Source organism: Emys orbicularis, chromosome 9, assembly GCF_028017835.1.
Source record: "Emys orbicularis isolate rEmyOrb1 chromosome 9, rEmyOrb1.hap1, whole genome shotgun sequence".
In the NCBI taxonomy this organism is placed as follows: domain Eukaryota; kingdom Metazoa; phylum Chordata; order Testudines; family Emydidae; genus Emys; species Emys orbicularis.
The window spans coordinates 54,357,572-54,378,132 of NC_088691.1; the positions used below are offsets into that span (position 1 = coordinate 54,357,572).

The 20,561-nt window shown below is 57.9% G+C and overlaps 1 protein-coding gene across 2 annotated transcripts in view; it reads left to right on the forward strand.

The window, feature by feature from the left end:
* TRPM2 (transient receptor potential cation channel subfamily M member 2) overlaps positions 1-20,561 on the forward strand; it is a 49,001-nt gene that overhangs the window by 24,331 nt on the left and 4,109 nt on the right. For both annotated transcript variants that reach the window (XM_065411388.1, XM_065411389.1), the window contains 15 exons: positions 925-1,070; positions 1,758-1,870; positions 3,149-3,362; positions 6,857-6,975; positions 7,321-7,453; positions 7,635-7,806; positions 9,451-9,631; positions 11,283-11,464; positions 11,744-11,876; positions 14,203-14,290; positions 14,928-15,015; positions 15,974-16,125; positions 17,148-17,224; positions 17,488-17,589; positions 19,999-20,085. In XM_065411388.1, the coding sequence (XP_065267460.1) occupies positions 925-1,070; positions 1,758-1,870; positions 3,149-3,362; positions 6,857-6,975; positions 7,321-7,453; positions 7,635-7,806; positions 9,451-9,631; positions 11,283-11,464; positions 11,744-11,876; positions 14,203-14,290; positions 14,928-15,015; positions 15,974-16,125; positions 17,148-17,224; positions 17,488-17,589; positions 19,999-20,085 (1,987 nt within the window). The remainder of the gene's footprint in view (positions 1-924; positions 1,071-1,757; positions 1,871-3,148; positions 3,363-6,856; positions 6,976-7,320; positions 7,454-7,634; positions 7,807-9,450; positions 9,632-11,282; positions 11,465-11,743; positions 11,877-14,202; positions 14,291-14,927; positions 15,016-15,973; positions 16,126-17,147; positions 17,225-17,487; positions 17,590-19,998; positions 20,086-20,561) is intronic.

Sequence of the window (20,561 nt, forward strand, 5' to 3'; positions counted from 1 at the left end):
TCTGTGCCCCGCTGGGGGGGGCGGTCCTTTAGCTCAGGCAGCTGCGGCTCATGTATCTAGCTCCAGAGATCCCAGGGTCAATCTCTGCTCCCAACAGCTCACCAGCAACAACAGCGTCGCACTATCAGCCCCTCCTTCTGTCTGGAGCCACTGCTCTCTTTCCTGAGTCCGTTCCTGGTCCCTCCCTGGTTCCGACTGGTGTCAGGCACCTCCCCTCCCTCTGGCCGGGGACAATGGCTGGTGATTTCCGATGACGAATGTTGCTCCACGGTCCAGCTGCCAGGCAGGGCAAGGCGGGATCCTGTGGGCCTTGACTATTCCAGTGCTGTGTACTGGTGCCGGATACCCCCAGGCTAGGAGTGTTGGTACACAGAGGTAGATAGTTATCTCCTGGGCATCTGTGAGACAAAGCCATGCTTGGCTGGCTGGCCTTAGGTATGCCGGGAGTGCTGTTCCTGGACCAGGGTCTTTGGTACACACATCTGGGCTCGGGCCATTTGTTTGGAAAGTTGTTGCTTGGGGACCGGGAAATGTGTCTGGTACCGGGTAGGAGAGGCTGGAGCAGAAGCCACAGTGCAACATAATGGCTGGGCCTGTGATGAGTGCTGGGCTCAGAGGTTGGCAGGAATCAGTTCAGAGCACAGCTGGACATGCTATGACAGAGTAGACTAACTCCAGAGCCAGATCTCCAGCCTAGCAGGTGCACAAAGCCTGCCCCTGAAGCTTGGGCCAACGCAGGGCCCTGCAAAGGACAGGAAGCTCTCGGGAAAATATTCTGGGGCCGGGCTGAACAGCGCCCCATCCCCAGGAATGGCCTGTCTCCTCCGTGGCACAGGGCTCTCTGAGTGGAGCCTAGAGCCACGCTGGGCACTAGCCTCTCTTCGGCCCATTGCCCACGTTTAGCTCTGCTCTCTGCCCTGCTAGGTGTGTTCACAGAGTGTTACCGCAAGGACGAGGAGAGAGCCCAGAAGCTCCTCATCCGCGTCTCGGAGGCCTGGGGCAAAACCACCTGCTTACAGCTGGCGCTGGAGGCCAAGAACATGAATTTTGTGTCCCATGGAGGCATCCAGGTGTGTTTCCAGGCTGGGAGGAGGCACCTACCTCTTCCCTGCCCCATGCTAGGGCCCAAAGGAGGGTGCCCCACTGCCAGGGCCTTGTGTCGGCTCCCCCAGCACTGTCTCTCACTGCCTGAGCTCGGCCAGGGGAGCACATTTGGCAGCTCGGGCTCCACCAGGTGCTCTGAGAGTGCCTGCACCCATTACCTGCATAGATCCCGTGCCATGCTGCCTGGGAAGGGCAGAGCCCATGAACCTGCTCTCTGAGAGAGGGGACGCGCTGTGGCATGCAGGCTCCCTGGACACCCATGCTTTCCTCACAGGAGATCGCACACATTGTTGGATTGCCCTGAATGCCCCGGCACTCACTGGCTGCCCACATTGTTTCATTGCCCGCAGTCCATTTCCTCTGCTCTTTGGTGGCCACTCGCTGATCCTCAGCCACGCAGGGTCCCTGTGCACCATCCAGACTAGCGAACTACTCAGCAAGCCAATCTCTGCCAGCTTCCATCTGGCACAGCTGTGGGCAGGCCCTGGGTTACTCACTGAGCCCTCCATGCAAGGGGCGTGGATCTGGCCAGGGACGGGGTGGGCCACGGCAACATTTCTGTTTGGGATCAGCCATGCTGGAGCTAGAGGTGAAGGGGGCCAGCTCTGGGCTCCATGTGAGCTTGATTTCCTTCCTTCCTCTCCCACGCCCAGGCCTTTCTGACAAAAGTCTGGTGGGGGAAGCTGTGCGTGGACAACGGGCTCTGGAGGGTGATCCTGTGCATGGTGTTCTTCCCCCTCATCTACACCAGCTTCGTCACCTTCAGGTACTGCCAGGGCTCCTGGGATGGAGCTGGCATGTGGGCCCGGCCCTAGCTGCCATGCGCTGCTGGGAGTTGGACTATAGGACTTGCATTCCCTGACTGCAGAGTGCTTGCCTCCCTCCTCTGCCTCTCCCCTGTGCCACTGCTGCGTCCCCGGGCTGGCCAGTGGTGTAAATAGTTCTCCCACTGCCATGGGCGGTGCGTGAACCGCCCATTCAGGGAGGCTAGCCCTGGCCCTGCCCCTTCTGCCTGAGGTCCCCCCTCCACCACACCCTTCCCCCATGAGAGCTCCCCACCACGGCCTCCGCCCCTCCCCCCCCCGCCCCAGCTCAAGGCTGCCTGAGCGCCCCCAGGCCCAGAGTGCTGGGCGGGCTGGCCCAGCACCCACAGCCTCAGAGTGCCACGCAGGCAGCCCCAGTGCCCCCAGCCCTAGAGTGCCGGGCGGGCTGGCCCAGCGTCCACAGCCTCAGGGCGCCACGCAGGCAGCCCCAGTCCCCCCAGCCCCAGAGTGCCGGGCGGGCTGGCTCAGCGCCAGGTAGCCCGAGCACCGGCCCCAGCTGCCCTGAGTCCTGGGCCGCAGGCCAGTCCACCATAGCCCCAGCCCAGGCCAGGGGGAAGAGTGGGAAACAGGAGCGGGGCTCAGGGCGGAGCGTGGACAGGGCCATGCCTGGCTGTTTGGGGAGGCTCAGCCTCCCGTGGCCTGCAGTACCCACCGCCCATGCCCACTGCCATCCCACACTGCACTGCTCATGCCCCAGCAGCCTGGCTGATCTACTCCCTCCCTCCCTGGGAGAAATGGCCCAGCCCAGGGAGCTCACTGAACGCTCTTGTGCCAGCTAGCAACAGCATTCCGGTTCTGCCGTTAGCTTCAGCCAGCTTACCCGGGAACGTGCTCCCAGCTGGCCAGCACAGGCCTGTGGGCACTGGCGAGCCTCGGGGCAGCCAGGACACTGTCAGAGCTGGGCTCTATCCTTCGCAAGACGCCGGCCTAGCAGCAGCTGCCCCAACATCTTCCTGGGCAGGGCATTGCTTGGCCTAGCAAGCTACGATGGGAAAAGATGAGGGGCTTAAAGCACAGTATAATGAGAGTAACAGCAGTCCTGGGCCAAGCAAACCTGCCCATCCCCGAGGGGCTGGGGAGAGTCCCAGGGTTCCCTAGCTGCACTATATCTGCTCAGAGCAAGGCCTCTCCCAATTAGCCCACGGGTCCCGCTCAGCTGCGTCCAGCTCCCCTCTGACAGCTGAGGCAGCTGTTCCTTCCTGCTTCCTTCCCCCACGCAGGGAGAAGAGGCTGCAGCCCATGAGCTGCCTGACACGCACCCGCGCCTTCTTCACGGCCCCCGTCGTCATCTTCCACCTGAACATCCTCTCCTACTTCAGCTTCCTCTGGCTCTTCGCCTACATCCTGATGATCGACTTCCAGGCGACGCCGTCCTGGCGGGAGTACGTCATCTATTTTTGGCTCTTCTCCCTGGTGTGCGAGGAGACCCGCCAGGTACTGGGTGGGCTCAACAAAGGCGTGGGGGGCAGGGGAGATGGTGGTGATGGTGCAATCCAGGCTCTGCAAGGCGTCTCTCCCAGTCAGCGAGGGCTGCCTGCCCCAGGGTCTCTCGGCAGGGCAGCAGCCGTTCCTGTTTTCGCACTGCTGCGTGTGCTTCCACAACAATCCCATCACCTACGCCAGCCAAATGGTGATGTCGCACCCATCAGTTGGCCTCACACTCACTCGCACACTCTCACATGCCCGTCTCACGGGGTTCACGCCAGACGGGCCCTTTGGACCATCTAGTCTGGCAGGGCCGGCCTTAGGGAAAATGACGCGCTGGGTGAACTTGTATTTTGGCACCTCTGGCCCCTGTGGACACAGTGCCCCCTATCCCCTCTGGCTCCCATGGGTGCCCCCCACATTGCCCCTGGCCTCCACAGGCTCTCCAGACTCCCCAGTCCCCTGCGCTCCTAACTCCTGTGCCCACATGGGGAAACTGACCTGGATGCACAGAGCGGCTGGTATTGCTGCTCGCTCCCCCCTTGAACGCTGCTCCTCCGCGCACCCCTCGGGGGCTGTGCCGGGGGAGCGACGTCAGGGCTCCCAGCATCCAGGTCACTTTCCCCGCCTGGGCTCTGTAAAGGGAGGGCAGGAGAGCAGCAGCTCCTGATGCCTCACAGCACAGCCTGGGTGGGGAAAGTGACTTGGATGCAGGGAGCCCTGGCGTTGCTCCTCACTCCCCCCCTCGCAGCCCCCTGGGGGGCACAGAGGAACATGGGGGGGCCGAGAAGTATGTGTGTCACTGCTCCCACACATGTTCCTCCGATGGGAGGAAGCAGGGAGACATCTGGGCACCTCCCCAAGTGATGCTCCCCTGCCAGCCAGGAGCAGTTTCTGACACTACACCAGCAGCACGCACCTCTGCACTGCCGCACGGCGCCCTCTTGACCATGGCGCCCCTGGGCGGTCACCCGGATGGCCCCCCCCAAGGCTGGCCCTGTAGTCTGGCCTGCTGTACATCAGACACCAGAGAATTTCACCCAGCCATGACAGTATCGAGCTCAGTCACTTGTGTCCGCACGCCTTTCGGGAAGATGTGCTTTAGTCAATCCGAGACAGCAAATCCACCACTTCCAATGGTAGTTTGTTCCCGCTTGGCCCTCTGGTGTTCTCCAGACATCATTCCGCCCTGGCGATCAATCTTCATTTAAAGTTACAGAGGCGCTCGGTATTGGCAGCACTTGGCTGTTTTATGTCCCTGCCGAAACCTCCGAAGAAGGTGGCAGAGCAGAAGTATCAGCAGTACGGTCCTGTGCTTAGATGTCCTGGGCTAGCAAGCTGCAATGGGAAAAGATGGAAGGGCCTTAAAGCAGCGTATAATGAGAGGCAAGAGCATCAGAAGCTCCCTAAAAGGGGCGGGGCCACCAGCACTCCTGCACCGCCCCCTCCCCCTGAGGTCCTGCCCCTACGCTGCCCCTTCTCCCCCGCCCTCGCACCACACCTTGCCCCAAGAGCCTGCTCCCGCGCTGCCTCTCCCCCCCCACACCCCACCCCCTGTTTGCACCTCTCTGCCCCCTCACCCCCATCACTCGCCCTTTGGGCCAGTATAAAGTGGGAGGGCATAGCCCCCTAGCCCCCCCGATGAGAGTAACAGCAGCCCTGGGCCAGGAAAAGCTGCCCATCCCTGAGGGGCTGGGGAGAGTTCCCAGGGTTGGCCCTGCAGCCCTAGCAATCACCAGTGGCCACAGGTCTGCGCTGGCTGGCTGGGAGCACATACCCAGGTAAGCTGGCTGAAGATGGCATGGGATCACCCTCTCTGTTCAAAACATGGGCCTTAGTTCCAATATGAAGCTATCTGGCTTCCGCTTCCAGCCATTGGTTCTTGTTCTGCCTTTCCCCCAAGATTAAAGAGCTCTTTAGCACCAAGTATTTTCTCCCATGCTTACTAGAAAGGATTGAGGGCATAGGCCTAACCCAAGTCGGGGGAGAAAACTTTGGTATCTCCGGCGTTTCATAGTCTGCCTCCACTTGTCAGCCCAATTTACCCTTCCAAATCCATGACATAGTGTGAGGGACTAGCAGGGATCCTTTGGCGATTTGTAGCGATTATAGAGAGAGTCACTGATATGCTGGGCTGACTGAACTGGAGGGATAGTGCAGGAGACCCCGGTACCCACAGAGAAAGTTGGTGGCATTCATAAATTCTGACGGGGGATGGATGGGTGCTGAATGGGTAGGGGAAAGCATAAGAACTCCTTCCCCTCCCAAGGTTTTGTTTCAACTGCTCTTGTGGATACTTTTGGGCTGAGTCAGGGGCAGGAGGAGAAGTGCCCAAGATACTGAGACCTTCCTAAATGAAGGCACTAAGGCTGAAATAAGGAACTGGCAGCTTTATGGACCCAGGGGTATCTCCCAGCAGCCTGTGCCACCATGCTTTGAGCCCCCTGTAAAACCAAGTGTGGATATATTGGGGTGGTTCCAGGAGACTTGGTCAGGAGCCTGGAGGGGATCTTCTCAGCACGTGTGGATGGAATATCTGCAACTTCCCACAGAAACTGTCCCATAACTGTAGTATAGATGAGAAGATGGGAAGTCAGGGATTATTTCTGTGGGAAGAGCTGTCCTTGTGTGTTTGTCCCAGAGCTGAGGTGAACCCAAGATCTGTTCTATAACCCCGCGGGACGACAAAGAACCATCGTCACCAGCAAGGATTCATAACTCATTGAGATGGAATCACAGAAAATGCCAGGTCCTTAGCTGGTGTCGATAGTACAAGTGCCCCTGACTTCTAGGGAGGTGGTCTATGTGACTTGAGTGGAGCTATGCACCAGTTGAGAATCTGGCCCACTTCTCGCAGCTAAGCAGTCAGGCCATGTTAGAACGTGGGTTAGGAGAGCTCCAATGTGCTCCAAGATCTGATACTGGAGATTCATTGCCCTTTTGTTACTCAGATCACTGAGAAATGACCTCAGGTTTTGGCCAAAAGGAAAATGGTAAGAATGAATCAGCCGTGGGGGGTGTATGCAAGGATCCTGCTGGTCCCTTTGGAAATAACCACGGTCAGATTCCCAGCCTCACTCCATTATGCACAAGAAGAGTTCTAGGTCAGCCTCTCAAATGCACTAGCAAATATTTTACAGGACATCTAAGAACAGGACCTGCTACCTTCTTCAGAGGTTTAGGCCAGAACATAAAACAGCTGAGTGCTGCCAACACCAAGAGCCTCTGTATTTTAAATGAAGATTGGTCACCGGGGAGAATGACATCTGAAGAACACCAGAGGGCCAAGTCTCAGGGATTGTTGAGGATTCTCCTGGTAACAAAATCACCATGGCAGGGAAATTCATTATCAATTGAAGCCCACTCCCCCATTTCCTCCCACCCCCTCCAAATCCAGCTCAGATTCCTGTTGGGGACCCAGTGCAACAATTGCTGTCTCAAGTGCATAGAAGCAGCATATGTTCTGTTTATTGAAATACCGAAACCACTTCTTTTCCTAACAGCTGTTCTATGACCCCGATGGCTTTGGGTTACTGAAAATGGCTTCCTTGTACTTCAGTGATTTCTGGAACAAACTGGATGTTTGTGCCATCTTGATCTTTATAGCAGGGCTGACCTGCCGGTGAGTACGAGGGATTCTATAGGACGATATCAAACTGCTCTTTGCTGGAGTTGCTGGAAAACCAGGGAGGGGAATTTGCAAAAGAGGTGGTTGGAATTTTTTCAATGTAATCAGATGAAACTTTTCATCGAAACGTGGATCATTCTGCCCAGCTCTGCGCTGTCCCCAGCTGCTGTGTCACTCCATCGGATAGGTTTTGTGCTTATCCCTCTCTCAAATGGGACTCTAGGGATAGATTTATTTGTTCCCCAGGAAAGCAGGCTGTGAATTTTTCTGTTTTAAAAAGGCAGTAACATTGGTTAAGACAATGCACTGATGTGTCTTCCTTTCCCCTGTCTGTGTCAGATGGATCCCATCCACTTTATATCCAGGACGGATCATATTGTCTCTGGCTTTTATTATTTTCTGCTTGAGGCTGATGCACATTTTCACAGTCAGTAAAACTCTGGGGCCCAAGATCATCATAGTGAAGAGAATGGTAAGAGCTACTCCTCCCTGCAGATGGCATGATGTCAGTAGGAGCAGAGTGGGGCCTGCATGCGAAATGTGATCCGGGTATAGGAGCTGTGCATGCATTTGTTCTGGGAGAGGATGTAATTCTCTGCGTCTGATCTGTTGAGGGGAACCTTTTCACTCCTGCTTGTCTCATGGCTTTGCAGATGAAGGACGTCTTCTTCTTCCTCTTCCTCTTGGCTGTCTGGGTTGTGTCCTTCGGCGTAGCCAAGCAAGCTATCCTGATCCATAACGAGGAGCGTGTGGACTGGATCTTCCGGGGCGTCGTCTACCATTCCTACCTGACGATTTTTGGGCAGATCCCTTCCTACATCGACGGTACGGAACCCAGGGTTTCTCGCAGGCTCCTGGCTGGGCCATGACAGCGCTTGGCATGAGATTTCCAAAGCTGAATGTCTTTGTTACAGTGCAGACACCCCTCTGCTGTTCTCCTATTGCTAAAACGGCCAGTCTAGTCCTGCCAGCGTGCAGGGGCTCCACACAGCTCAGCCCCTTCCCAGCAGGAGTCCAGTAGCAGCTTGGCTCCCAGATTTTGACACAGACCAGCAGGAAATGAGGCTCAGAGTGAAAGAATGAAATTGAAATAAAACATGAAAGCCAAAGAGAGCGAGAAGGGCAGAGAGGAGTGAATCTGGGGCTGTGCCGTGTCCTTTACCAATCTGGTTTGCCGTGTCCTTTACCATGCACACCCTGGCTCAGACCAGCATCACAGAAGGATGTGAGCCCCTTCCCTGCTTTCATGCCACTTTGAGGAAGGCGTAGGAATAAAAAACAACAGGCCAGCACATCTCTTCCAGGACACCTGCTTGATGCAGAGGCAACTCCCTCGAAGTCAGTGGGCCAGATCGCAAGCTGGTGTCAATTGGTCTAGGCCCACTGAAGCCAATGGAGTATTACACCCATCAAACTGGTGTCATGGAGTGGAGACCTGGGCTCAGTGCTTGTGTCAGAGAGGGCACATGAGGTGTCACCAGAGACAGGAGAACTAAAACTAACGTGACCCAGAGAGCCTGATCCTGTGAGGTGCTGAGCTCCCTCAGCTCTTGTTGCTGTCAGAGCATTGAGGATGCTCAGCACCTTTAAGGATCAGGACCAAGAGCAGCAGGGACCCTTGCCTGACTGTTTCTCTCCCAGCATTCTCCACTTCCTTCACAAATGCATCCCAAATAGTGTCTCAACCCCACTGCTCTGCTGGCATAGGTGGGGTGGTGCCGTTCATTAGTCATGCATAGTCACATGACCATCACTGGTTTCCATGGAAATATTCAGACTCCTGAAGGGGTTGCACATTTGCAGGGGAAGTGCCAGGTTTGCTATTAGTCATTTCTCCCTCTTAAAGAGTTACCCTGACCCAATCAGGCAACAGAAACAACACCACATGGCCAATCGCATGCTGTAAATGACAGCTAGAATAAAGCAGTGGGAGCTATTCTCAGGATGGGAACTATGACTCCAATCTTACATGCAAATACAAAGGACAGTCTCCGGAATTGGGAATGCTGCGTGAATGACTCACCATTCTGAGAGAGGCCTGAATTCCGCTCATCAGCAGGTCAGGTAACGCTGTTCTACCAAGTCTAGAGGGTAACTCATCACTGATTAGCGACTGCACCTGGCAGCCTCGGGGGTGGAGCAGAGAAAAAGCTCCAGCCACTTTCCTACCTGTGAGTAGTTGCTAAGAAACGACCAGTCAGTTACAAGCGTCTATTGCCCCATTGTCCTAGAGGCAGCTGGGGGCAGATGCGCCATGCAGGGACTAAGTCTGAGGACCCCACAGAACTCCCTGCCCGGGAAGAGCAGGAACAAAGTAGTGTTGCAGACTGAAGAGGGCTGCTGTTAAGCCGGTCTGTTTAAGGTGGGCTGCTGGGTCCATGCAGAGCCGCCCAGATCAGCAGCATGTAAAACACAGCCGGGGCAATGACAGAGCCTGCCATTGTGAAACTCTGGTCTCTTCTCTCGCAGGGGTAAACTTCAATCTGGATCAGTGCAGCCCGAATGGAACAGACCCCTACAAGCCCAAGTGCCCTGAGAGCAATAAGGACAAGCGGCCCGTCTTCCCTGAATGGCTGACAGTCATCTTGCTCTGCCTGTATCTGCTCTTCACAAACATCCTCCTCCTCAACCTACTCATCGCCATGTTCAAGTGAGTCAGACCCAGCGCCGCCACCCCCTGCTCACTGCACCTGTGGGGGGCCATTGGGCGAAGCGAGGGTGAATTAATGCTATTATAAAGGGGGGGGGGCTGCTCAGTGCTGGAGCACACCAAACTGGGGGGGGAGGGGCAACAGCGTGCCAGGCATACCGCTGCTCGGGGGCAGGCAGTGTAGGGGCTTCAGCAGCGAGGTGTTGCAGGCACTAGCCCGGGTGGGTCCCAGGAACCGCTCAGACACAGGGCTCAGGGCAAGGCCTTTCCTAGGGCTGGCAGGAAAAGGGAAGGTTGCACCCCAGAGATAGAGGCTTCAACTCAGCTCAGCATGAGCCACAGTGGCTCCTGTGTGGTCCTGGGACACTCCAGCTGAGAGTCCAGCTCTTCGGGCCTGATGCCTGGGGTCCCCTCTCTGGGCCTGACTCTATCCAAACAAATAAGCATTGCGAGTTTCCAGGCCAGGTTCGGTTAGTGTCTCTCATTGGGGCCTATCTGCACTGCTCCGTGCCCAGCTGCTGCTGCTCCCCGATAAGCCCCGCACGGACCTGAACCTGGCTGTCACAGCCTGTTCCACAGGGCTCTGTGCACGGCTCCTGGGGATTCCTCTCTGCAGCTCCTGGCTTGCCATGCAGCCCCTGCTTCCTGAGCACGGGAAGCCCCTCCTCCTGCCTGGCCCAGGGCAGGGATGAGCAGTGGGAAGGGGCTGCGGGGAGTTGTAGTGTCTTGCTTAGCTGATCCATCCCACTATCCTGTACTTGAGGGGAGCAGGTGCCCTGACCTGCATGTGTATGGAGGGATTTGGGGGCCCCAGGCTCACTGACTTCTATGTGTGGGCCTTGGGTGCACTGACCTGCATGAGGGGCAGATTGGGGGGCCCCAGGTGCACTGACGTGTAGGGGGGTAGGTTGTGGGGTCCCAGGTACACTGACCTGTGTGTGTAAGGAGGTGGACTGGGGCCCCCGGATGTACTTGTCTACGTGTCGGGGGGGTTGAATTGGGGACCCTGGGTGCATTGACCTGTGTGTGGGGAGATGGACTGGGGCCCCCAAGTGCACTTGTCTATGTGGAGGGGGGTGGATTGGGGGCCCCAGCTGCCCTGACCTGTCTGGGGGGTGGATGGACGGTCCCAGCTTCACTGGCGTGCCTGGGAAGGTGGATTGGGGAGTCCCAGGTGCCCTGACCTGCCTGGGGGTGTGTGGATTGGGGGTCCTGGGTGCCCTGACCAGCTTGAGGGTGGATGTGGGGTCCCAGCTGCACTGGCCGGCATGCAGGCTAGTTCCTGGGCACACTGGCTCAGATGTCAGGTGACCTGCTCTAGATGCAAGCCTGAGATACCAGCCAAAAGCCTGAGGAACCTGGTGAGCTGGTTGGGTGCTGTGGTGCAGACGCATTGTCAGGCCCCCAAGAAAGGGTCCACCTGCACCTCCTTTGGGAGCCCATCCACCCCTCTGTGCCAGGGCCAACCCCTGAGCCCTGCAGGGCAGCAGGAAGGGAGGCCAGGAATGAAAGGAAAATCAAGGCTGGAAGCCAGCAAGAAGGGCAGAATGCAGTGCCTGGGGTGGTGCCCAGAGCTGGCTTGCAGACCCTCTGCCTGGCACCCGCTGGCATGACCATAGCTAATCCCTTGCCCCCTGGGCCCTCCTCCCAGCTACACATTTCAGCAGGTGCAGGAGCACACCGACCAGATCTGGAAGTTCCAGCGGCACGACCTGATTGAGGAGTATCACGGCCGGCCTGCTGCTCCCCCGCCCTTCATCCTCTTCAACCACTTGCAGCTCTTTGTCAAGAGGGTCCTGCTCCGGCAGCCGGCAAAGCGGCACAAACAGCTCAGTAAGGAGTTCCTTCCCAGGCCAGGCTGGTCGTGACGCGGTGGGGCCTTGCCTCCGCTAGGCTGGGCTAGGGCAACAGTGCATCGCGGGCCACAGCGGTTTGCAGCATTGCATTGGCCGTGGCTCAAAGGGCTATGGGGAGACGATGATGTTCTCCAGGCCAGACTGGGATCTGGAGGAGACATAGTGCCACTTGGGTGTGAGTGGCATGGAGTAGGGCCTGGGTCTGAGGGACCTGGGGGTTCTCCTCCAGTGCTCAGCTCTTCGGTTTCTTCTGCAGAAGAAAAGCTGGAGAAGAACGAGGAAGCGGCCCTTCTCTCCTGGGAGACGTATCTGAAGGAGAACTACCTGCAGCACCAGCAGTGCCGGGAGAAGCAGAACATGGAGCAAAAGATCCGAGACGTCGCGCAGAGGTACCGGCCCCCTCTCGCCCCGTGTTCCCTTGGGAAAGACCTGTGGGTGTCAGTGCTCTCTGATGTCACGAAGGGAGCTCTGAGTGGGGGGACTTTGGGCAGCTGTCCCCAGGGTCCCCTTCCTAGTCCCTCTGAAGCCGGTGAGAAATAAGGCTTTTAAAACAACCACGTTTACATGCATATCTCGCGTACTTCAAGCCCTGGCATCCCCTGATGGGAACCCAGGTAGGCCTGGCTTCTTCACACGCCCCAGCGGGGGCCGTCTCAGTCGGGCTCCCCCAAACTGCTACTCCCCTTTCTTGAGAGAGAGGCCCCCTTTTTAAACCCCACTATAGTTCTTCAGCGCTCCAGTGTTCCTGGGCCTTCCCCATCCTGGCGTTATCCCTTAACAGCCCTCAAGTGTTTGTGGAGAAGTGGCTTATCCTTTTCTGCTTGTTTCTCCTGACAGCCCCCATTAAACTAAACTCAAGCAGTTTGCACAGTAACATGCCAATAACCAGGTCGACACAGAGTATTACCAACCCATCACACCCTGCCCCCAGCTCCTGGAGCTGTGATAGCCCTGGGACATTCCCATCCAGTGCGTCCGGCTCAGCTGTGACAGAGTCTGTGGGGGGACTCATCGCACTGCTGGGAGCAATAGATCAGTGATGTTCGTTTGCCTTTCGCAGCCTCTTTCCTTATAACCCAGCTGTTTTGCTCCCATTCCCATTGCCCCCAGCGTGCTAACAGGCTGCTGGGGCTCCCTCCAGAACCTGTCTCCTCTATTGTGGGGCCACCTCAGTGAGACACGCTTCTCTTTTCCCTGGGGGCTGCGTGTGTGGCTCTGTAGTGCTCCAAGCACTAGACCAAGGGATCGATGACTAGTGGCTTTGGGGCTCATAGTGAAAACTCAACCCAAGGTAAGCCAAGCACTTGGTGTATCTGCCACTGGAATGGCCATTGAGCCCTGCCGAGGGTGCGTTGCAGTGCACTTGGCTTCTCTCCTTGGTCCCTGGCTGGGGATGCTGCAGGGGCAGTGCACTCAGTGGTTTGAGAAAGCGAGCATCCCTCTGGAGTGACTCCTCCTGTCGACTCAGTGGGCTCGGAGTGAAGTCCGGAGCAGAGGGATAGGTCAGTGGAGGAGAGCAGTCGGATTATTAGGGCTCAGGTGCCCTGGAGACAAGGAAAGAATCGCTGTTAGTTCTCTGGCCCTGGCCGCCGGAGGCCTGGCAAGGCCAACGGAAGCCCCTGTCCAGCAGCCAGCGGAGATATAGGGTGTACGTGTGGGAATGATTTGGAGCTCTTGCACATCCAGAGGATACGTTAGAGGTGTGAAGGAGCAGCTTGGACCTGAGGCTCCGTGAAGAGCCCTGTTCACACTCTAGCAGTTACTCCTGGCACAGTGGCTCCCGGACACTCCTGGGCTGGCACAGGTGTCAATGAGAGCAGGATGTGGCCCACTCTCTGCAGGGCTATAGGGCTGTGCTAAGCTTGCTGTCTGGCAGGGGAGATAGTGGGTTGTTGCGTGTGGGTGAGACATGCAGTGCGGCTTGTGAGGGATTTAGTGCACACGAAAGGTGCCTGGTAGCATTGGGCAGAGCTAAGCAGAAGGCAGGTAGGTGTGTGCCAGCCCTCGCCCATCCCGCATCGCACCTTGGGGTGAACTTGCAGCATCCCGCTGCTTGCACTGTGGCCTCCGCTGTCTATGTGATCTGCAGAAATAGGACTCGGGGGCAAACCAAAGGCTACAGCACTAGCCAGATGCAGCAGCGAGCGAGCTCCTGAGCAGGAGTTCTGCACGGCTAGTGCATGTGATCCGCATGTGCTGCACCTCTCAGTACGGGCCAGACTGGCCCTGCTGCCAGCGCAGAGAGGGCAAGGAGCTGGCCCCACCTCCATGCACCCTGCACCACTGTGTGCAGACAGGGGCAGGGAGGAGCAGTCCCCCAGCATGGCTGCTGCGGAGCGGGCCTCTCTGAGATAGGACGTACTGCCGTGCCAAGGGATGTGCCGCGTTCACACTCAGCTGTGCTCCAGGGAGCAGGGGACACTGAGGCACAACCCTCTGCAGATGTGCCCCGGGGCAACTCCACCCTGCCTCCTCCTCAGCAGCACCCACCAGGGATGACGAACAGTGGGGGGCGCTGGGAAGGCAAAGGCAGGAATTCGGCACTTTGAGCTGGCAGGCGGCGCGAGGGGCAGGGTGTCTGTGGGCAGCGCTGCGTGAAGGCAGGCAGGCTGCCCTGACCCCGGAGCAGCACCTCACTGGCTGTATGCCGCTGCGCAGGACACCTGCTCGGCGTCTCGTCCCCCAAGGCTCCTGTCTCCTCTCGCCCGCTCGCAGGGTGGACGTATTGGTGGAGTTGCTGGATTTGGATCGAGTGAAGAGGACCGGTCTGGTGGAGCAGAGGCTGACTGGTCTGGAAGAGCAGGTGAGACAGAGCTCGAGGCGCATTGAGAGGACATATGTTGTCACGGATGGGCTTGCGTGGAGTGGGTGGCATTTGGGATTGGGGGCTGTATCGGGGCACTCGGGATTGGGAGTGGGGACTGGGCTGGGGCCTGGGCAGCTGGCCATGTTCAGGATCAGGGGGTCATGGGGGGGCCCAGGGAGTGGGTCAGAGGCCGGAGAGTGGGTCGAGTTGAGAATCGAGCAGGCAAAACGTCTCATCCAACCACTCTGGGAAGACTTGCGCTATTGGGGGATGATATAGTCCCATCCCACCCCTGAGCCTCAGCTCCTCTTCCATTAGATCCCCTTCAGCAGAGGAAGCCCAGCAGAACTGGGCACTGATTTCAGTCCCAAGGTCAGAGGAATTACACGGAGGGTTACGCTCCCTGAGACCGTCTCCTGGGGCGGGGGGAGAGAGCTCCAACCATTGTCCTGACAAAGCAGGGCCATGTCCCTTCTGGCTCTCACAATCATGGTAAAATTGAACTAAACCAAAATCCAAACACATCCCTGAGCCTGGAAACGGGGCATCCATGGACCCCCCATGTCCAAGCTGGGCCCTGGGCAGGAGATGCTGGGAGGTGGCTTTCCCTGATGGTCTGCCCTGCTCTGGATAGATGTCCCAGACTGCCAAGACCCTGGCCTGGATCGTGCGGGCCCTGCGTGGGAATGGATTTGGTTCAGAGGAGGACGTGCCCACCATGGGTAAGTCTAGCCAGTCTCTGGCTGCCAGCGTGTGAGAGGAAAGACCAGCCTTTGTCTTCCAGGACCCGTTTCTCCTCTCACTTCTCCAGGGTTCCCACCAGCATCACTCCGCTGGCTCCAGCACAGGCCTGATTGGCGCCAGTGCCACCGCCATGTCTGAGAGCAGGACGGGGCAAGAGGCTCCTGGGTGAGCTGGGTGGCAGGCCCTGCCCCATTGCAGAAGGAGCACAGAGAGTCCTGGATGCCCTGAGCTGGGGGAAGGGAGGCGGGGTTGTTCTTAAAGGGCCTGCTCCTGTTCCCAGGGCAGGCAGGGGGCATTGTGCCCAGGCTGGGAGGTTCACTGCCAGCTTCTGCATACCCTGTGTGGGCTGTGCCGTGGCGGCTGGGTGCTACACAGTGCAGCAGACTCCTACTAATTCCCCTCCCCGCCTCCAGCCCCACTGTATTGGAGATCATCCTTCCCACCCCTTCCCCAGCAGCTCCCCACCTCCACTTGCCCCACAGCTCCCTCCCATGCTGGATTCCTTCTCCGGGCCCTCGGGGTCTGTGCAGGGGGAGCAGGGCTGCGGGATGGGGAGCGGGCAGGGGCGTATGTGTGACTGTGCTGGGGAAGGGAGGAGAGGCAGACCCACTTTTATGGGGCAATGCAACAAATTGCAAGTTCTAGGCCGAAATCTTCAGCAGCCAGTGTCCTGTGCAGACAATGCCCGCACTGAGGGGGTGGCCAGGGGCACAGGGCCTGAAGCCTACTGGCCCCAGCAGGAGACTTTCCAGTGTTCCCAGGCCCAGAGAGTCTGGGTCAGGCCGAGAGAGTGGTGAAGCAAAGCCGTTCTCATGGGGAAACCCAGCTAACCCTGGCAGCAGGCAGCACGAACCCCATTGCTTTCACCCCAACTCTTCTCAGAGCTCACGTTCCTCTGCTCCATGGGGGTCTCGGCTCTTTGTGTTTATCTCCCAGTCCCCAGCAAAGCCCCGGAGCTGAAGGAGTACGGCTCGGAGGAGAAGCCAGAGGAGACGACAGCTCTGTACCATGTGAGCGCCCGCAACCTCCTCTATCCCAGCTCCTCCACAGTCCGTTTCCCGGTGCCGGACGAGAAGGTGCCCTGGGAGGTAGGAGAGCGCCACTGTAGGGAGCAGGGCCTGTGGATGGGAGACCTGCCCGGAGGAGAGGGGCCGTAGCCTGTGACGCTTGGGGCGTGTTGATGGAGGCAGGCAGGTCCAGTGGGCAGAGCACAGAGCCGGGAGCCAGGAACCCCTGTGCCCGGCTCTGACGCTGCCTCACTCGGTGACCCTAAGCCCAAGATGTCAAGCGAGGGGGCCTCCAGCCATGGTTCGGCCACGTGGCCTGGGGAGGGAGCTCAGCAGCTCGGCACAGCAGGCCGAGGGGAGTCCGGACCTACCTGCGGAATTAAACGCTGCACTTTGGACACTTCCCACCGTGGATGCCGGACTCCCCCTTGCTGTGCCCATGTCTGTGCTGTCCTGAGTCCCGTTTCCAGCAGTGAGTTGGGCGGTCATTGCAGGTCCCACCCCCATGCCAGCATCCCTCCTGGAGACAGGTGAGACTCCTGCGGCACTGGGTGCACTTGAGGACGTTCCCCAGAGGGCGCTGGCTGGGCTGCACTGCCTTAGCGGTGCTGGGCCTGGGGCTGCCCCGTCCCACTGGGAGGCCAGCCCACTCCCTGAGGATCCCAGGGGAGGCTGAACTAAACTCGGAGCTCAGGGACCAGCTGTGCCAAGAACAGACACCCATGCGAGGCTCAGTGAAATGGGGAGGGCAGAGAGGGGCTCGGGGGAGCCGTGTCAGTGTTCCTGCTGGCTTCGGCAGCCCAGGATCAGGCCCTCAATGAATCCTCTCCTCTGAGAGCCCAGCCTTGCATCTTTCACTTGGCGTGTGGTTCCCCCCACCCTCGTCAATTTTAGCAGAATTCCTCAGCGTCAGTGCTCCAGGGCTGGGCTCCGATGGGATACCAAGGAGGCCAGTCCTTATATCCCTCAGAGGGTAGTTCCTCTGGGCCACGTTGGGGTTCACCAGCTCTTTGGAGGGGGCTGTGCCGTCCTGGAGCCACTGGCGGGAGGGCTGTGCCCCTGGGCTGGCGGGACGTGTGTGAAGTGGTTTGTGTGCTCTGCAGGTGGAGTTCCAGATCTATGACCCTCCCTTCTACACGGCAGACAGGAAGGAGGTGGCTGCGAGCGATCCTCTCAGAGAGTGAGTGTGGGATCAGGTAGTCTCTCTCTCTCTCTCTCTCTCTCTCTCACTCTCATTCTCTGAACCCCCGACCTCTCTTCCAGCCCCCTGCCTTTATGTATCCATCTCCCCCACTGGCTGGCTGGCTGTGCCAGCAGCGCTCTCCTGCTCTCTGCCCAGCCCTGGCTCTCTCCCGCGCCAGCCGGCTGGCTCCGTTGGTGTTTGTGGCTGCTCCCCAGCGCCGTGTGTGCTGAAGAGGACAGGGGCTCTGTTCTGTCTTCCAGCTCCCTGGAAGCTCTTTCGAAGATAAACTACAATGCGATGGACGGACTGATCAACCGACAGAGCTTCCACGGCATGTATGCTGTCCAGAACAGGCTGCCGCTGTGAGTGAGCCAGGCGGGGTGGGGGGCGTCTCACACAAATGCTGCCAAAGCAAACTGGCTCTGTTGCCTTGGCGCTTTGGCTCCGGCTCAGTGGTACCGTTTCTCCCAGGGGTAGGGAGGAAGAGGGCAGCCCAACTTCAGACCAGTCACAAGCCACATGTGCCTCTTGCGGTCTCACAGTGCAGTGCAGTCACTCAGATCGCATGGACGGCATGTGAACGCCCCCTTTGGGGAGGCTAGCCCCCGGCCCTGCCCCTTCTGCCCAAGGCCCCGCCCCCTCCCCCACCAGAGCTCTGAGCTCCCTTCCCCCCCCCCATGGCCAGAGGAGTCCTGGCCGAACCACCCAGACCCCCGGGCTGCGGCTGGCCCAAGCACCAGCCCAACCCCTGGACCGCCGGCCAGCCCAAGCCGCCCCTGGCCGTTGGCCTGCCTAAGCTATCCCTGGCCGCCAGCCGCCCCGGTCCGCCAGCCGGCCCAAGCCGTCGGCTGGCTGAGCCCTGAGCTCCAGACTGCTGCCTGAGCTGAGGCCCTGCCGGCTTCGGGGGAGAGCGGAAGCAAGGGCGGGGCCTCGAGGTGGAGCATGGGCAGGGCCACGGGCTAGGTTTGCGGACGCTTAGCCTCCCATGGCCTATTATACCTGCCACCCATGTCTGATCTTAACACAGAAGGAGGCCTGGTGGGTTGCTCACTTGTGATCAGAGTGGTTAGTTCTTGACTCACACTGTCTGGGATCACTCCATTAAATCCATGGGAGTTGTTCCTGACATACACCCACGGGTGGGAGGCGGAATCAGGTCCCTAATCTCCATCCGCTTCTCCCTCAGATTAGCAGCGAGAGCTGCTGCTTCCTGCCCCATGTTATGTGAATCTGAGCAGTGCTTGGAAAACATGAGGAAGCTCAGGAGATCCCCAGCCCAGCTCCACTCACCAGGTCTTGGGTTTCCTGAAACAGCCTGAAATGTTGCAGATGCCCTGCCTGATTCCCCAACTCCTTTCCAGTCTGCCCGGCGGTTTCAAGGGAAGAGGGGGGTTAAAAGCTACTCACTGCTCCTAACTGGGAGGATGTCTCTGCGGAAAACTGGCCCTCCACTTCCCTCAGGGAGTGCTGTGCCCCTGGGCCCCCCTCCTCCTGCCAGCCTGGGCCCTGAGGCTGCTTTTGTCCTGGAAAACACGGAACTGGCCATTTGCTGGGAAAACCACCAGAGCTCAGTGAGAGACTTGGGGCTCCCACTGTCAGCCAGATCTGTGCTTCCCGGGCAAAGCATGAGGTCTGTGGTGCTGACTGAGGGATGGGGCTGGAGCTGGGTGGTGGACCCATTCAGGCAAAGCCTCCTGACCATTCAGGAGTGAAGGAGAGGTGGAAAACCCACACCTTGGAGCAAGGGAGCCCCAACCCCTAGAGCAAGCAGTACACCTCCAGCAAGTAGTGTTTGCTCAGAGCCCAACGGGCCCACTCTCCTGAACAGGCTAATTCCTTTTAGGGCAGGCTCTGGCTACCTGGGCTGGAGGAAGGGCAGCAGTTTCTGAAGCCGTCAAAGTGAGGAGGGGCTGGGTACATGCATTGAAAGGGCATGACTCCACTGCACGTTTTCCCTCCAGTCAAGGGTTTGCCAGTGAATTGGGGGAAGTTAATATACTGGGAAAGGCTGCTGTGGGCATGCCCTGTATTCTGGAACAGACGTTCGGGGAGCGACTTCAGCAGATACTTGCAACTCACTGGCAAGCCATTCACTCAGGAGTGGGGAAAGTCCAGGGAAAGAAACCCTAACATGTCAAAGCAGGCTCTACAGGGGAAACATTTCTACCCAACGTTACTCTGCAAACTTCTCTCCATGGACAGGGACCAGGCTGTGTGTCTGATGGTGCCTCTGACACTGTGGAAAATAGTGCCCTTGATCCTAAACCAAACAAAGCTCCATGCAATTGTACCCTAGAAGCCTCATGACAAAGCAAAATGGAAACAGACGATGGCTCTCGGGGAAATGGGATGGTGAACAAGAACCAAGAGACATGGCCCTTTCTATCCTGGTGGAAGCATTCCCACCTTCCAATGCGCCCCCCGCTGCTGTAGGTAACCCCACTGTGCACTCATAACTAGAAGCCACCATAACTTCTCCTGTCCTGGTGAAGGCGTCTGGAATGTTTGTTTATGTTCATTTCCTGAAATTGGGTTGAGCAATTATCCTTTGATGGTTGGAATTTTCCAAAGCTCCAAGATGCGAATACCGGAGTGGAAATGTGTCTTCCTTCAGGGCTGTGCTGAAACATTTCCAGCACCTTTGTTGTTTGAACAAACACAGCGTCACCCCATGACATTGGCCGTTGAGTTCCATGAGCGACGGCGTGATTGAACAAGCCAATAATCCTGGCGAAGGGATACCAATGCCTCTCTGGCTCTTTCTGTGCTAGGAATCCTATGGGCAGGACGGGGTTACGAGGCCGAGGAAGCCTACGCTTCTTTGGACCGAACCGTGCGCTGCACCCCATAGTGACGCGGTGAGTACAGCAAGTGAGATCTCGGCTTGCACGTCTGGGCACCATTCTACTGGCACGTGGCAGTTACTTGACTAGAGCAGCACCCTCTACTGGCTGAGCTAGGAACATTATGTCTGTAACGCACGGGGCAGAGGCCTCTGTCATACAGAAGGAAATGTATTGCTAAAACGATTCCCGTTCTTTGTTTTAAATAAAGAGCAGTCTGTTCTTATTTCATAGACCATGGTGCTATTGTATAGCAATTAGATCTTTGATAATTTTCTGTTATTGCTTAGCACTTACAGTAAACACCACTTAATGCTTTCAAAGCACTTTACAGTCATTAGCTAATTGATGCTCACTGCACTCAGATAGGTAAGTATTAGATCCCCCCAGAAGGCAAATGACTAGCCCAAGGCCACGTGATGAATTGGGAGCAGAGAAAGGATTAGACTTCAGAAGTCCCTGGTGTCTGTCTGGCCCACGACCACGCTTAA